At 45.8% G+C, this 10,588-nt stretch overlaps 2 protein-coding genes across 9 annotated transcripts; one reads left to right on the top strand and one right to left on the bottom strand.

The window, feature by feature from the left end:
• Positions 1–840: 840 nt before the first annotated feature.
• Positions 841–3,589, bottom strand: LOC120657353. Its single transcript, XM_039935653.1, has 3 exons — positions 3,323–3,589; positions 1,053–1,949; positions 841–945 (listed from the first exon to the last, which is right to left on the bottom strand). The coding sequence occupies exons 1-3, from the start codon at positions 3,366–3,368 to the stop codon at positions 899–901; spliced, it is 990 nt and encodes a 329-aa protein (XP_039791587.1). The 5' UTR covers positions 3,369–3,589; the 3' UTR covers positions 841–898.
• A 2,870-nt stretch (positions 3,590–6,459) lies between these two features.
• On the top strand, positions 6,460–10,301 carry LOC120657351. Of its 8 annotated transcripts, none has more exons than XR_005668140.1 (5): positions 6,479–6,907; positions 7,083–7,162; positions 7,263–7,393; positions 7,678–7,749; positions 7,991–8,304. XR_005668140.1 is itself a non-coding variant. In XM_039935652.1 (4 exons), the coding sequence occupies exons 2-4, from the start codon at positions 9,552–9,554 to the stop codon at positions 10,116–10,118; spliced, it is 357 nt and encodes a 118-aa protein (XP_039791586.1). In that variant the 5' UTR covers positions 6,460–6,907; positions 8,860–9,551; the 3' UTR covers positions 10,119–10,301. The 8 variants fall into 8 exon arrangements, 1 of the variants encoding a protein (XP_039791586.1); XR_005668141.1 differs by having other exon boundaries at positions 6,480–6,907; positions 7,083–7,134; XM_039935652.1 differs by lacking the exons at positions 7,083–7,162; positions 7,263–7,393; positions 7,678–7,749; positions 7,991–8,304 and adding exons at positions 8,860–9,566; positions 9,692–9,773; positions 9,859–10,301 and having other exon boundaries at positions 6,460–6,907.
• Positions 10,302–10,588: the final 287 nt, after the last annotated feature.

The following is a 10,588-nucleotide window of genomic DNA, read 5'->3' as shown; positions in this document are numbered from 1 at the left end:
ACTTCTGACCATATCCATCAGGGTACGGTTTCTTCTTTCTGCTACTCCGTTCTGCTGAGGCTCGCCCGGTGTAGAATACTGGGCAACTATGCCATTTTCCATAAGGAACCTTGCAAAAGGTCCTGGAACTTGGCCATAGGGGGTGTGTCGACCGTAGTACTCTCCCCCACGGTCGGATCTGACTATCTTAATCTTTAAATCATGTTGGTTTTCTACTTCTGCTTTGAATATTTTGAATTTATCCAATGCTTCTGATCGTTCTTTAATTGGATAAATGTAGCCATAACGCGAGTAATCGTCTGTAAATGTTATGAAAGAAACATAACCATCTACAGTAGTGACAGGGAATGGTCCACATATATCTGTGTGAATTATTTCTAGAATTCCCGCACTTCGTTTGGCACCTTTCTTTATGTTCTTAACGAATTTTCCTTTAATGCAATCAATACATTGTTCTAAATCTGAAAATTCTAACGGTGGAAGAATTGATGCTGTCACTAAGCGCTCTATTCTCCCCCTCGAAATATGGCCTAAACGACAGTGCCATAATTTCGACGAAATTGCATTAATTCGTTTGCGTTTCTTAGTAACATTCTCATATGAGGAGGCATTTTTATTCTCAGAACATACTGCATTCACATTCTCAGATAATGAAAGCAAATATAATTTGTCTTGTCGGAAGGCAAGACCAACACATTCTGAATTAACTTGTATCTTACACTTTCCATCACCAAAATGACAAGCGATAGCGTCATCATCTAATTTAGACACACTTATTAAGTTTCGTTGCAAAGACGGTACATAAAGAACATCTCTCAAACAAAGTACAAAGCCACTATATAATTCTAAATGAAATTCTGCAATGGCTTCGACTTCAGCTTCTACACCGTTTGCAACTTTAATTCTTCTTGCGCCTCTTGGCAGGGTCCTCCTCATACTTGATCCCTGTAAAGAATTAGCAACATGAGTAGTTGCACCAGAATCAATCCACCAAGTGGATTTGTCATAACTTAAATACAGGGATTCATCTACAAAAGTAATGGTGTCCTCACCCTTTCTTAACAACTCTTTCAGGAATTCTGGGCAGTCCCTCTTGTAGTGCCCTCTCTTTTTGCACTTCAGGCACTGGTCTTGTTCAACTGGAAAATTTTCCCAGTCTTTCTGTGGAGGTGGTCTGGAAGGACCACTCTCATGCTGATTCTTGCCAGGTGGGAAAGGTCTCTTGTTATGCTGGAAGTTCTTATTCTGAAAATTCTTTTTCTTGTGTTGAACTTGAAAAGCAAGCTCACCACCATTGGAGTTCTTAAGGCGATCTTCTTCTTGAACACACATGCCAATCAGCTTGTCAATGCCCCAATCTTCTGGAAAAGCGTTATAGTTGACATGAAATGCCTCAAACGCCTTTGGTAGTGACTTGAAGACCAGCTGAACAATGAACTTTTCTGGCAAAGGCATGTCCATTGTCTTAAGCTTGTTGGCCATGTGGCTCATTTCTAAGATATGTTCTCTGATGCCACCGCCAGTGTATTTCTTGGTGATAAGCTGCTCAGCAAGAATAGCAGCATAAGCCTTGGAAGAACCAGTAAACTGACTCTTCACCTTTGCTAAATATTCTGAAGCGGTGTCACAATCTAGGATCGCCATCTTGATGGCATCTGAAGTGGAACCCTTCATGACCATAAGACACTTGCGGTTGGAATCATTCCAACGTGTCTTGTCAGCATCATATCTGGTCATAGCAGAGTCATAATTCTTCTCTCGGATAGCCCAAGCAGCAGCTTCTTCATTCTGTGCCCGTACGGGCTTTTCTGGTTCTTGTGGAGCTGGCGTTGTGATGGCCAAATCTATATTGGCCATCGCCAGAGCTATCTCCAATTTCTGGTACCATTTCCCATAGTTGTTGCCATCCAGTTCAGGAATGGCATTCACATAAGTCATAGCATTGGAGCCTGAAATTTGAATTCAAAATTTGTGAGGACAACAATAAATGCATGTATCAATTTAACGTTGGTCAAAATTAAAACATGCAATAATCTGTACATTAAATCTAAATCACCGTTGGGCAGAAAAAGATATAATGTATACAAAATTCTGAATAAAATTATAATATTGCAATATCAACTTTGGTCAGAAATTACAACATTATAATATACTGAAAATTATGAGAAATAAAATTCTATAGGCCTCTATATTAATTGTCTCGTTGGTTCAAAATAATATAGAGACAAAATAAATTCTTTGCAGCGGAAACATGTAAAATTCTAAATATTCAGAAGCATAATTCTTGTAAATTTCTGTTCTAAAAAATAATACACGTTGGTGCATTTGTTTGCAGAGATTCAAATTCTAAACAAATTCAACCAGAATTCATATTCAAATTGCTTCTGAAATAAAAGAAAAAACGAAATCTGTAACTGTTCATGCGGCCCGTGGCCTTTTTCGACCCACGGTCGCGCGCCCCCCGGCGCCTGGGCCCTTGGCCCAACAGCGGACGAACGGGCCGCCGAAACGGCCCACGTGCGCCCCCCGCCTGGGCCTCAATCGGCCCGTTCGCCGGCCTGCAGATGCAGACCGTCGGATCGGATCCGACGGCTGCCCGGCCTTCTCGCCGAATCAAAACCGGCGTCGGCGACGGGGCGCCCAAACCCTAGCGCCATTTCTTTTCTCCTCCCCCTTCTGTCTCGCGAGGAGCGGCGGCGCCGGTTTCGGCCGGCTCGAGGGAGGTCGGCAGCACGGCGGCGCCCCCCGCCGGTCCCCTCGCCGGCGCGCGCGCTCAACCGAGTGGGAGCGCGCCGCCGTCGAGCGGACTGGTGGTGGTGCACGGGCCGTGTGCCGGTTCTGCTTGGCGGACGCGGCCCCGCGCGCGGATGTGCGACGTTGAGCGGCGGCGGCCGGTTCTGCACCTTACGCGGGCGAGCCAACGGCGGCCGAGGAGGTAAGTCCCCCCCGGTTGGGTTCTTGATTCATCCGCGGGAGTTTTTCTTGGGTCTAGGGTTAGGGTTCTTGGGTTCTTGGTCGATTCGAGATCGATCTGTGTTCTGGTTCATCGATTCGTGACCGATTTAAGATCATTCATCTCCTTCTCTGTTCTGGAATCGTTGATCTGAGGATTCTTACCCCAAAAACTTCGATCTACAACTAGATCGGCGAATGATACCAATGTTTGACATTCTGATCTTTTCTATTTCTAGACTAGGATCACATCTAGTGTACGAATCGAGTACTGGGGTACAAGTTCTAGGTGTAATATCAAGTGGTTCATTCTATACCTAGTACAAGAGAGATACAGAGAAAGAGAGATAGGTGGATGAGAGACACAGACCATCCGCGGGAGTGGATGCAGAGGAGCCGTTGCCGGTGGGCGCCATCGCGTCGATGGAGCCGAGGATGGAGGCGAGGAAGTCCGGCTCTTCGAGGCACTGATCCGGCGGCTGCAGTGGACGGCGCAAGTCCCGGCGTCCTTCAGGCCTCCACCGGCACTGGCCGATGACGGGGTTGGCGGAGGAGGACGTCGTGGTCGCGGTGGCGGAGCTTCCCGTCGGCCTCGCGCTAACCCTAGATCGGTAGGGACTGTAGGAGAGGGTTGTGGCGGCGGTCAACTTAGGATTGCGTGCCCCGGTCCCTCTCCCTGTTCTTTATAGCGCGGGCGACGGGGGCCCACCAGCCATGTTTGGCTGAACGCCCCCGATCAGGGCGCAAATCAAGGGATTGGCCAGATCTTTGGATCTGGCCGTTGGAGATCAATTCCAACATGCTCCTCACAGTTGCCATGGCGCTACTGCTGTCAACAGGTAACCATCTCTAAGCAGTGCCAGAGATTTTTTCCATCACACGACCGTACCTTGCATTCATGGATTTCATGGCAATAATGTGATCTGCATTTCTCCCTGCAGGGATCTGCGCAACGCGGGCGTCAGCACCGGCGTCAGGCCTGGGCTTGGACAAGTTCCCACCAAAGCATGCGCCGGAGCCGGGCCCGGGCTTGTACTCATGCTCGAAGATCCTTTACTCGAGCGGCTGTCACGCCGAGACGTGCCTCGACAAATGCTTCAGCCAGATGAAGGGCGACGGGCTGTGCATCCACAAGGCTTGCAAGTGCTCGTACAAGTGCAAGCAGCCGCCTCTTGACATCTGATAGGCCACAAATGTAGGCGGCCGGGGTGATGTGTGAGATTGGTAGCTCATCCAAAGTATCCTAGAGTCTGTATGAAATGGACTCCGTACTCTGTCCCGAATCTGAATGAACAATAATAATAGATGAATTGTTTAGATTGCTTACGTTGCTCGCTGCTTACCAGCTACCAGCATCTTCAGTCTTGATTTGTTCGCCTGTGCTACCTGCCAGCACAAAGCTAAGCAGCAAACGGTGTGAGATACAGCAACAGAATCTTGTGCCAACGCAAAACGGGAACGTTCTCTGAATTCTGACATGGGCAACGCAAACATGAATCCGAAGAGACTTGCCAGACCGCAGGCTTTCTTTTTGTCGGGACCCAGACCAATCGGCTGCAAGTAGGCGAGCTACCGTGGATCGGTTTGAATCTTGGCGAGCAGCCGTGGGACGTGGACGGCCACCGTATTCAAGCGGAAAAGCGCGGTCGAGTTACCCCAAGGTCCGAGTTTTAACAAGCTTCAGTGAAGAAGAGGAACAGAGATTGGCCGACGCCCCAGCCCAATCAGTAATGCTTGATCTTGCAACCAGCGCATGCCAACTTCTTCTTCTTCATGTCATCATGTGCCGCCTCGTCGAGCTGGATCTTGCAACCAGCGCACGTTAAAGCTCCACTGGCGAGGGCCTACAGGTTGGTGGATTCCCGGAATTTTACAAATTACCTTATAACTGGATTGCAATTATTAGTCACAATTTGAATGCTTACACAAAGACCCCTATATATTACAAACAGGTCATTTCTTAGGCTCATTTGTTTCTCTCCCCTCTCACTGGCTCCCCCTTCTGCCTGGCCGCTGCCGCTGTCCTCCCACCTTCATTGCTAGCCGGAACAAAAATCCTTTTCATTGCGATTTTGATGTTATTTGTCCGTGAAAACAAAATAAGAGTGCAAAAAAAAAAATTCTCGAACGCGCAGGACGACTAAGTGTCGTTGTATTAATAGACAAAAAGAACGGTCCAAAATACAATGCCAAGTACACGGCTTAGGTTATTCCAAAACATCGAAGAGCTATTATTCATCGATTCTAATCGTCTTGCGAATACATGCTGGCCTACGCATTAATACATTTCCCTAATTCTTACGTTAATCTGGGCAGCCTAAACCATTTCACCAATGCTTCATTTTTTTTATGGAAACTACAGTACGGCCACCCTCAGGCCGCCTGAACTTTATTTCAAAAGAGACACAAACAATTACACCAATGCTTCACTTTTTTTTATGGAAACGACTACTGGAAACCAGAATATCCCTGTGTGTGCCGAATTTCCCTGAGGGTTTTTTCATGCACACACAAGGAAATGCACATTTCCGTGTCGATTTTGAAAGAACACAAAGGAAAATATCAAAACCCATAGGGAAATTCAACATTTCCCTGTGGGTTAGATGAAACACACAGGGAAATTAACATGGCACACAGGGAAATTTCTCATATCCCCGAGAGTTAGATAAAATACACAGAAAAATTGACATGGCACACAGGGAAATTTTTCATTTCTCCGTGGGTTAGATAAAACACACAGGGAAATTGACATGGCCCACGAGGAATTTCTCATTTCCCTGTGAGTTAGAGAAAACACACAAGGAAATTCATCAGGATTGGGAGGAAGAACGCATCAATAGTTCATCTTTCTCCTTTTAATCCAGAATAAAAATTTGTAATTGGTATATCTCTCTCATAAAATCTCAAAATTTTATGGTTCTTCTTTCTAAATTTTTCAAAAATCATGGTATTTTATTTAATAGCGTATGTTTGTATGTTAATTGCTATTTTTGGATCTTCTTTTATACGCCTTGTTTTCTCCCACATAAATGGAGAATAGAAAAATATGTTATTATATAACAATTAATAATGTAACTTAATATTTTATATTCTTATGATGAACACAAGTTTGTGTCCAAATTTGAGATGCATACGAGTTCGAAAATATTTTGAGATAGTCAAATCTCAAAGTTTAGCATGAGTTATAAGAACCTTTTTCAGAGATGTATTCATTTGTGAATAATGTATGTTGTCACTTTATCAAAATTATTTAAAAGTTTTATTATAATCTTATGGGCCTAAATTAGGTGAAAATAATTTGTGTATTTAAGATAATTTATTTTGCATATTACTTCATAATGGTGCCTTAATTAGGTGAAAATAAAAAAAAACTAAACAGGCCACAAACAGATCATTTTTCGGCCCAACCACGTAGCCTACGGCCCAGTTTTTACTGGTCGTCGATCCATCCGATCCGACGGCTGGCTGCTCTTTGAAACCCTAGTCCTCCTCCGCATCCCTTCATTGCCGCACGCCCGCACCCTATCCACACAGCACAGCTCAGCCGCCTCCATCCCATCCTCTCCCCTCCTGTGCCCGCCTCCGCCGCTCCAAGCCGCCGCCGCCGCCAGTTCCGCACCCCCGCCGGGACTCCGCGCCCCCGGCCTCACGCCCGCGATGGGCCTCCACTCTGCCGATCCCGCGCCCTCGCCGGGCTTCCACGCCAACGACGGGCCTCCGCGAAGCCCATCGATCCCGCGCCGCCGGTCCCGCGCCCCCGCCGGGCTTCCACGCCAACGATGGGCCTCCGCGCCGCCCATCCCGCGCCGCCGGTTCCGCGCTCCCGCCTGGCCTCCGCGCCGCTGGCCCCGCGCCTCAACCAGGTCTCCATGCCGCCAGCCCCGCGTCGGCCCGGAGTGGGCGAGCAGCGGCCATAGGGCACACGGAGGAGCCAAGCAGCACGACGCGAGCTAAGGTACGGCCAGGTCTTCTGCTTCCCTTCTACCTTGCTAGCAGGTGGCAACTGCGACTTGCAATATTAGTAGTTCTTGAGTACTTCAAGTTTCTTATTTATTACTGCTTGTTCTTTTAGTAGTGCATCTCGTTCTTAGATCTTGTGATTTGTTTTTGCCTGATGTGAACATGTCCAGATCTATGATTTTGGGCTGCTAGCTTGGGGAAAGCTAATTTGTTGTGCAGCCTGTAAGATGTTTCTTTTCTAGGGCCGTCTGTAAGAAGAAATTCTTTGTGCCATTCCTGCTCTTTATTTGTCAAACTTGTGATCGTGTCTAAATTGGTGCGCTTGCTGCTGTTGCTTTGTTTCCTTGTAGAGCAAAGTTCGAGGATGAGATAAAGTTAGACTTGAAGCACACTGGTGCCGGAATTCTGTGTAACTAATCTAAGCCATGCACATACAGAGAAGTGGTTGTGCTTATTGGAATTGCACCTGGCTTTATTAGAGGTACGATCTTGCAGAATTTTGTTTCTTAGTGCCAATATCCAAAAAATGTGCAAGAAGGCATGATAGAAATTGTGACTTTATGATTGAGTTGAACCTCCATTTAGCTTTAAAGAACAAAAAAATTCACTATAGGTGGAAAGAAGTTTATATATGTGTCCACGTAATGCAAGATAATAACTACAGGTCTTAGGTGAAGTCCTATGCTGTGATAAAACCAAATATTCAAGAACCAAATGATTCCACAATTCATAGCATGATCAATCTGAATTATATATGACTTGCAGGGACATTATAGGGACATATGGAAGGAAATACCAGAGCCAGTGCTACAATGTCTATCAGCTGCTTAATCAATTGTGAGTATATGTGCCTTTCCATTAATTATTTATAAGCTCCTTTTCCAACCCAGAAACCAGTAAAGGTTCAAAAAACTTTAGGGTTAACTTCTGTAAAATTTTGTTAACTGTGACAATTAGCATAAACTCCAGCTACAAAAGTGTTAGTTACAACGCAAGAAAGTGGTGATACTATTCAGTTTTCTATTGTTCAAATAGGGATAAATAACTGCAGCAACTAATCTAAGCCATGCACATGCAGGTTACTGGTTCTTCTCATGCTGCCTTGGAATCTTGCACTTGAATAGATGGTGGCACGGCAGCGAGCAAACCATGATTCTAGCAGCCACGTCAAGGCTTTTGTGGTAGATTGTTAAACTGCGGTTTTGGTTCGCTTGGTAGCTGTAATAGTTCAAGGTAGTGGTTTAAGGTGAAAGTTTACTTGCTGCATTGGAAATCCTTATGAATTGTATTGTTACCAAACATTTGGACATATATGTATGATCAAGTTGTCATGAATACACTGTTCTGTAAATTGCTCAGATTTTATTTGAATTAATGCTGCTTGCAAATGAATTTTCCTGTCGGAACTTTTCCCTGTCTTTGCAATTTATTTTCGTGTGAGTTTCGGTCGACAGGGAAATAATGGCCAGGTCTAGTCATTTGGAATTTCCCTGTGTGCTAATAATTTTCCTGTGGGTTTTTGTCAACAGGAAAATGAAGTCTAGATCTGGGGACTTCAAATTTCCCTGATGGAAGTCCACCGACAAGGAAATTGTAAAAACCCTCAGGGATAAAAAACCGACGGGCAAATTGTTATTTCTCTGCCGTTTTATCTCTGGCGGTTATTCCCTGTCGGTGTACACATAGAGAAATTATTTTTTCTTTTTCCTATCGGTTTTTTGTAATTCCATGTGGGTATGTTCGGAAATTATTTTTTCTTTTTCCTGTCGGTTTTTTTGTAATTCCGTGTGGGTATGTTCACCTTCAGGGAAATTCCAGTTTCAAGTAGTTACTACAGTACGGCCACCCTCAGGCTGCCTGAACTTTATTTCAAAAGAGAGAAACAATTACAGGATTTACATCAGAACATTAGTTCTGAAGGGGAACATACATTTTGATGTTTTACAGGGACAGGGAAGGAGTTACTCCACTCCTCAAACTTCATTTTAACGTCGAGTCTACTCTACTACACCTGAAGGAGATCATCGATCTCGACATCTGGTAGAGTCCACCCGGTACTCTACCAGGGGTGCGACCAACTGGGCTACTACCCGGTTCTCAAGTATTCCACAAAATGGAGATTAGAACAGTACTTTTGATTCGGGAATACCATGCTTCACTTAGCCTAAGCAAGAGCAGATGATGAACACCTGCTCCGAATAATTCAGATGTCATGCCCACAAGTCACAAATACAGAAAAGTTGTTCTTAAATACATAACTTGCTCTTTTGTTATTGTGCAGCTAGGTTAGCACACTGTGCTCAGTGTGCTGCATAACTTGTTCCTTTGTTTCTAGAGTCTAGACCTGAATTTGCCAGAGCACAAAAGTTCGACCTACCGAACCCCTTTCTTGTGTCTAAGATGCAGTTTGCCTGTCATGACCTCTGCTATGTTCTACAGTTGTCAATCGATGCTAGTTACTCTTCCTTAATTTTTAGTAGTACAAATCAGGATGGAGTAACTTGTAGGCTAAATATACATCATGAATTTCTTTGGCAGACATTGAAACTATGCTATACTTGCTCGTATCTGTACAAGAAGCATAACGTACTGCTGCCCATATCTTGCTGTCAGTTACTCCAAGTGATCGTCTAAACAAAATGAATAAAAAATTGGTGAGTTATTAAGTTCAGAACTTAATTTGTTCACTATAAAAACCGCCCCCACAACCCATCAGAATGCATATACGCTCGCTCGGTCCCTATCTCTACAGTAAACAATCAAATAATTGCATCTGTAGCCGGGCATCGTACGAACATCGAGCATGAGGACCTGCCACGGAGCACTGTTCCTCGCAGTTGCCATGGTGCTACTGTCAACGGGTAGCTCTCTCTTGCCACTGATCTTTCATCACACGGCAGTAGCATCTGTTCGTTGCACTAACGTGATCTGCATTTTTCCCTGCAGGGATCTGCACGGCGTGGGCGCCGGCGCCGGCGCCGGGCCTGGGCCCGGACGAGTTCCAGCTGGAGTACTCGCCGGCGCCGGGCCCGGGCCTGGACGAGCTCCCGCCGGAGTACTCATGCATGAAGACCCTCTACTCCGGCGGCTGCGACGTCAAGACGTGCCACGGCAAATGCTTGAGCCAGCTAAAGGGCGACGGGCAGTGCCTTGGCAAGGCTTGCAGATGCTCGTACTTGTGCAAGCCGCCTCCTCTTGACATCTGATACGCCACACGCAGACCGGCGCCTGGGCGGATGACATCTATAGTATCCTATATTAGAAGCTATGAAATGGACCATCTAGTACTATGTGGTGGCCGCGGCTGTTGTTGATTGCGCTGAATGAACAATAATCAATCGCAGATAAACGGGCTCGATTGCTAAAGTTACTGCTTACAGCTTCTTGAATCTTGATCTGTGCACTAGTGCATTTGTGCTTACGTGTTTCAAAAAAGGGTTTGCTTTCGGAATAGGGATGCATTCCTATCAGAGAGAGAATTCACTTGGCAACTGCTACTGCTAGACCGCACGATTTCTTTCCTGAAGAGCTGCGGTTTTTAGGAATGAAGAGCTGATACTGACGCAAAACGCCGCGAAAGAGCTGACGAGGATTCGCTGGCGTCTGAGAACAGAACAAGCGGCAGAAAGATCGTCGGGCAGAGACTTGGTTAGCGGGCAGCCGGGCGCTGTGCGCG

Source organism: Panicum virgatum, chromosome 1N (genome assembly GCF_016808335.1).
Source record: "Panicum virgatum strain AP13 chromosome 1N, P.virgatum_v5, whole genome shotgun sequence".
NCBI classification, from domain to species: domain Eukaryota; kingdom Viridiplantae; phylum Streptophyta; class Magnoliopsida; order Poales; family Poaceae; genus Panicum; species Panicum virgatum.
The sequence above is the reverse complement of the archived record's forward strand: the minus strand, read 5'-3'. Positions and strand labels throughout refer to the sequence as shown.

Bases quoted from the DNA above. Each gene is read 5' to 3' on its own strand.
- LOC120657353 (XM_039935653.1), bottom strand. From the start codon at position 3,368: ATGGCGCCCACCGGCAACGGCTCCTCTGCATCCACTCCCGCGGATG. The intron at 1,950-3,322 runs GTCTGTGTCTCT...TTCAAATTTCAG, and splicing joins TGCATCCACTCCCGCGGATG to GCTCCAATGCTATGACTTAT. The intron at 946-1,052 runs GTGAGGACACCA...AATTCTTTACAG, and splicing joins GAAAGAGTTGTTAAGAAAGG to GGATCAAGTATGAGGAGGAC.
- LOC120657351 (XM_039935652.1), top strand. The intron at 9,774-9,858 runs GTAGCTCTCTCT...TTTTCCCTGCAG, and splicing joins CATGGTGCTACTGTCAACGG to GGATCTGCACGGCGTGGGCG.